General features: G+C 39.4%; 1 protein-coding gene across 1 annotated transcript; it reads right to left on the bottom strand.

Moving 5' to 3' along the window:
* Positions 1-1,217: 1,217 nt before the first annotated feature.
* On the bottom strand, positions 1,218-3,386 carry LOC144656082 (uncharacterized). Its single transcript, XM_078516304.1, has 2 exons — positions 3,038-3,386; positions 1,218-2,341 (listed from the first exon to the last, which is right to left on the bottom strand). The coding sequence occupies exons 1-2, from the start codon at positions 3,329-3,331 to the stop codon at positions 1,529-1,531; spliced, it is 1,107 nt and encodes a 368-aa protein (XP_078372430.1). The 5' UTR covers positions 3,332-3,386; the 3' UTR covers positions 1,218-1,528.
* Positions 3,387-6,256: the final 2,870 nt, after the last annotated feature.

Here is a 6,256-nt window from a genome sequence, read left to right as displayed (position 1 = left end):
GAGTTATACACCTGAGCTCGCAATATGGTCACGTGATACTGGTCAGCGGACACCTTGTATTGACAGCTGTCAATTGACCATAACGTGGATGCCCAGTAACATATAGGTGAGGGTTTTTATTTCATAGGTACTGAGATTTACTCATGAAAATCGTAGGGAGTTAAAATCGTACTGATTCAGAGCTTAGCCAATCAGAAACGCGAACGATGGAATTTCACTAGTGAAAAAACATCGTTCGTCCAATCATCAACGCGAACGATGAAATTTCACTAGTGATGAATGAACGTACAGGGTTGCACGGCAGCCGTTGCACAAAAATCGCGGGCTTTCAAAAATCAAAACAGAAGAAAGGTTTGCTTTTAACTTCATTTCACGTCAAGAAAGCAATAATTGCTCTTTACAAAACTCAACAAGATGTAAACGCTACTCCAGAAGACTTGGGAAGGCGAGGAGAATCGAAGATAACTCCGCTGTGGAACTCAAACTGCTCAATAATTATTACTTTTGTGGATTGAAGTCTCAAACTAAAGACAAAGATGGTAATGAATACGAGCTTATTAATTACTTCGCTTCAAAGTTTACTAGAATACTGGTAAGTAGGCTATGACATTTTTGTAATGGTATATTAATTGAGGGGGGAAACGTTTTTCCATTTAGATTTTTACAATAAATCTGGTCGCGAATCGCACACTGCCAAGATGAACATGACTCGGGCAGCGACTTGTTTAGTTGAACGTGAATTCTTCCTAGCAGGTAGTGACCTCTGCCATTGTTAGCAGACACTTGACCTTAAGAACGTGGAAAAATCCTAATTTTAACCTTCTAGTTTTTAAGACAATTTAGAATTTAAAATACTTTTGACTATGTTCCAGCTTTGAATCACTTTTTGCCTCGACGCCGTTTTGTGTACTTTCGCTTGTTCGTAAGCATGGCACGAAAAAATCTCAGTACCAATAAAATAAACAAATTACACCATGGAAAATGCTTTGTACGATTTTTATTCACTCGTTGAGGTGTATCAGAAAACTCACTCGTTCGCTACGCTCACTCGTTCATTTTCTGATACTACTCAACTCGTGAATAAAAATCATACGCACGCATTTTCCATGAAGTAATCTCTATATCTAATTCTGAAGTGCGCGACACCTTACGTACGCGCCCGCGAGCCATGCCGCTAGCCATGATGACATGAAAACTCAACATAGCTCATGGTTTTCCTATTTCTGTGGATATTCTATGGGTATGTGGCTCCGCTCTGCGGCCCTTCGGGCCGCTGTGGAGCTCCGCTAAAATTTCACGAATATAAATTTAAGCCGATTTTTTGGGGAGCAATTTTTTTGTGGTTTAATCAGGGAAGGTTAGTGGTCTTCCGTCTTCCGTTTTTCGAAGGCAATCTTCCTGGTGAATTGTGATCTGCACTTGGGAGAGTTTTTATCAAATCCCTAGCGGACATCAAGGTTTTACCAAGCCGGTTACAGAGGGATGTTTTGTCGTTCAGTGAGGCTAGCATGGTAATAAAGCTTTCTGATTAATATAGCTTCACTCCAAGCCACCACTGTGTGGTTGACTGTAGAGAGGCTGAACATCGGTGGTTATGGTTAACTGCTTGGTAATACCCAAAATACTCTCGATGCGAACCATAATAGCTCAAAGCAGCTTGTAAGTCACATTGATCATCCTCTAGGTGAGCGTGGTAGCCATTTCCATGCCAGGTCTCCGCCGTACAGTTGTCGCAGCCACCTCCATACACTCTCACTCTCTCGTATTCATAGCACTGTGAGTTGATGTAATCGCCTCCCGACGCAAAAAAATCCACGGTCGAAATCTTTCCTCTCAGGTATTCAGCGTCAATATCAAAGTTTGGTTTGTCGAAGTCACAAGTCGCCCTGAAATGCGTCGATCCCTGATTTCTAATGTGATACATTGCTGTCTTGGTCAGTCGAAAATCGAGCCAATTCAGGCTTGCTTCATTTCTGGGTAAGTCGTCTTGAAAGTCGAGATTTTTTACGAGTTCAGAGTGTGCATTATCAAAAGAAAACGTTTCTATCAAAGTCCAAACGAATTCCGCCTCGGAACTAAAATCGCAGTAGGTCGTGAAAAGATTCCCCGATCCGTCTTCAATGGAGTATTCCCCGCTTGCTGCTTGTGGTGACGTTGTTTTGATGTCCAAACACGAACCCTCAGGGGGTGGAGGGAGTGAGATCTCGCACAATCTGCCTTCGTAATTCGAAGGGCATGCGCAAGTGAATTTCAATTTCACGTCGCTGCAGAGCTCTGTACATGTTCCACCGTGTAAGCACGGGTTCGATCGACAGCAACCATTTAAACAGTTGACAGCATCCTGTGTAAGTAAAACATGTATATGAGCATGCTACGCATGCGCGGATGCGCCTACGGCTAACACGCCTTTTTCTACCATAAGGATAAGCAAGTATTGTGTTACTGGAAAAGTACTTGCTATATACAGATAACTACCTGTGCGCCCATAGCTAAAGCCTCCGTGAATGATCGCTCTCGATTTTAGCGCACAAACTGTCGATATTTGAAAGAGGCCATTTTCATCGAAAACTGTAGCAGAAGGCAACATTGAAGCAGCGAGCTATGGTTAAAAACACCGCGTGTTTTAAGGTTTGCTTATGCTAGAGGTCCTTAAAAAATGAAAAGGGACAGTGGTTATGGATCCCGAAAAAATTCTATTTCTTCTGTTTTTTGATGTTGTTGCTGTTGCTGGTGTTTTTCACTAGTCCCATCATTATCATCATCATCATCATCATCGTCGTCGTCATCGTCATCATCATCATCATCATCATTTTTGGTTGTATGGTTTGTTAGGGGCAGTTGCCACTTCTTGATATTATGATTTAAAAGAGACTTTGAACGGTTTCCTTTTCAACTTGACACTTAAACTAAATTTTGCATTGTCTTTCTGATTCGGTTAAATTTCAAAATCTGAAATTCAAACGGCAGCAAGCATCCACCTGCAAACGGCACCACATCGATATATTGTACCACTTTTGAGTTTTGAAGAATTACGTACCTGCTGCCCAAATTCCTGAATGATGTCGTAGTAATTGTATCCTGGCAACTCCTGAAAATCCTGTCCAGCTGTCTCTCTGTCCTCCTCTAACAATTCACACCTGGAATCTTGTGTTTGAAACGAAACACATCGGCAGTCATTGATACAGGCACTAAAACATTCCTGGTCCGTCTTGCCGCTGATATTTCGGTATGAATGCCCCAGAAGAGCATGGTCTTTGCTCGCATGCTGCTCGGGAAGGAACCTACCCTTGTAGCAGGTTCCTTGACAGTAAAATTTCGATCCTGTTGTCATGGCAACAAGCTGCACGAGGAATGACGCAATGTGAAATAGAGAAGATTGTAGGTCCATTGCTGAAGCGAGTCTTTGGTCTTGGATAACTTGAATACCCCTGCAAAAATTTTATTATACAATATGACTTTTTTTATTTCGCAGCAAAGTACGTTAAATGGGCTTAAATTGTGTTTCATTTTTTTCGCAACGATAAGAAAAGATATCCAGTGGCTAAACATTCTGCTTGACTGCACCCTAAATTAGCGGTATTAAAGTCGAAGCGACCGACAATAGCGGACTTTCAACTTAAATTCCCAAATTGCCCAGCAGAAATAATGCTTGTATCATAAACCTGTTTCTGAAATATTTCCCGTGGAATAGAATACGATTTGGTCATAATTCACAGTATTTTGAGTCTGCAAACTTAAGAAAAAGAAAGATGCCTGAGGAACGATTTTACCGACCAAACTTAATTTGACGAGCCTGTTAAAAAACGTACTCAGTAGCTGTTGTTGTTTTTGTTATTGTTGTTGTTGTTTATTTACCTGTTGCCTAAAAACTTGAGTTGCTCGGAAACAAGTTTGTCACTGGCATTTGCCAAAGAATATAGTAAAAAGTTAGTGCAGTGCCTGCAGCAAAAAGCAAACGAGAAAGCAGATAATATTTAAGAAAGAACCAGGACTTCGAGTATTCATTTGAAAAAGAATTGTAGCAAAATTATTTACATCTTATTGCAAACTTCTGTGCTACTGTTTCAAATATCTTATCAAAAGAAATCATTTCTAACAACACCAAACATCGAAAACAAATTTCGAAGTTAAAATGAATCCCACTGAATGGCTTAAAAGACGATTTTACAAAATAGCTGCACTGAGATTTTACCTATAGTTTACATGGTTCTTGTAAACTTTAAAATTCATTTTCCCAGGCTCTGATAAGAAATTGTTTTTGTTGTTATCACGGATAATTAATTACATCTCTAGCTTTCAAAATGTTTTACTCAATGTTTATCCAACTAAAATTAGTATTGCTCGATTTCCTGATGGATTCCATCTTAATTTCTTTTCTTTATCATGATATTTTGAGGCCAGGCGTTTCTTGTGAAGGCCAGAAATTATTATTTAAATTTGGAGACTACACTGATATTCATACACTGTGAACACTTTACTATAATAATTTTGACCATTCTTACGTAAAAACTTTTAAGTAAGTATTATTCAAACACAAGTAAACTGGCAGCTGAAAATATGAAAAAGACTTTCAAGAGTTATTAAATAAAAAACATTATTATTGTTTAAAACTGAAAAGGTTGCCGATAATAGTCAAAATAACTGAATAACGACGCTTTTTTCGCATACGAAGATAGCAGTCTCTTTCAGGCAGTTCCCTAGAATGCACCTCAATTCACTTTTTAAGAGGAAATTCTAGAAATACACTTAACGGCTTTGGACCATGTTATACAAAAACGAAAGTGCAATAATGAGGCCCTGTTAGGGGGGTTTCAGTTATCCCTTATCCCTTTAATTCGGAGCACAGTTATCCCTTATCCCTAAAAGTATCAACAGTGTTATCCCTAAAAGTATCTATGGTGGAGTTTTCACTGTACAGAAAAGTGAAATATTGCATAAATGTCTCATTAGATGCAAAAAATATCTTCTTTATGTTTACCTTTAACTATTATAACTGTGATAAAAATAACTTGACAGGCCTGCACTACTCACGGCTTGCGCAACGGTATTAGCCATCCTTTGAATATTTTCTTGAGCAATGGTTGTTGTTATATTAAATGCCAGTTTTTCATTAGTATTTGCTACAAGTTTGGTTGCTTTCTGCTTTCAAAATTAACTCCCGGCGAGAGTTCTTTGGAGTAGGCTCTCTGGGTAACCTCTCTCGATAAGATGTGACTGGAAGTGCTTGATTTTTTCCTCAAATTTTGTTTTTAATAGAGGAATTTGTTCTAAGCACTCTTAAGGCCTCTCCTTTGATGAAACCTTCCTTTACTCCTGGTGGGTGACACAAGGAGTAATAAGTTTACTGAAATGTTTCAGTGGGCTTGTTATGGGTGCGTATGTCAAGCACTGATTCGTATATGAATCTTTTTGCCTTTGTAAGCGCTGGTGTCCAGGAAAGTAGTTTCTGTATCGGAAATTTCAGCCGTTAACTTGATTGTCGGATGCTATGATAATTATTTGCTTGTTCAATGAACTGAGTTAAGACCTCTCTGTTGGTGTCCTAGAGGGAGCAAATGTCATCGATATATCGTTTCCAAGCGAGAGGTGCGATTGCGCTTTGGCTCAAAGAATGTCTGTTTCCTGTTTCAACTCAGCCCATAAATATATTGGCAAAAGCGACCGCTATTTTAGTGCCCATGGAAGTTCCGTGTGTTTGTAGGTAATTTTTACCAAAAAACTGGAATGAGTTTTCCTGTAATATAAGCCTGAGAATTGGAATTGGAATTCGAGGCGGGTTGGTGTTTGAGAAAGCCATTCATCACCCTGTTTGTAAATGCATGCTGTAACTTCATGATGACATGATGGTGAGAATAAAAAGCGCACCTGGGAACAGACACACTACATGTGGTCACTCACCCCAGGCCATCCGGAACAAAAGCGGTGCTCTTGGTGCAAAGTTTTGCTTGAACTGACTATTTACGACCAATAACCGATCAAGGGTGTGAAAAAAGCAGGAAAAGTGTATAAAGCACAAGTCGAGTGCGATAAAAACAGAGCCCGGACGTCACAGAGCTCGTTTTCATTTATCCCTTAAACTAATCCTGTTATCCCTTATCCGTAGACTATTTTTCCCGTTATCCCTTATCCCTAAAATTATTTTTTCTGTTATCCCTTATCCCAAAAACCCCTAACAGGGCCTCAATAATTCAGTTTGATTCTCATTTGTTTTGCATTTTTCAAACGACTGAATCTTTAAATAATGTGGAAAATATAT

This window comes from Oculina patagonica, chromosome 6 (assembly GCF_052425735.1).
Source record: "Oculina patagonica isolate OP01 chromosome 6, crgOcupat, whole genome shotgun sequence".
NCBI lineage: Eukaryota > Metazoa > Cnidaria > Anthozoa > Scleractinia > Oculinidae > Oculina > Oculina patagonica.
This window is presented reverse-complemented; position numbering and strand designations above follow the sequence as displayed.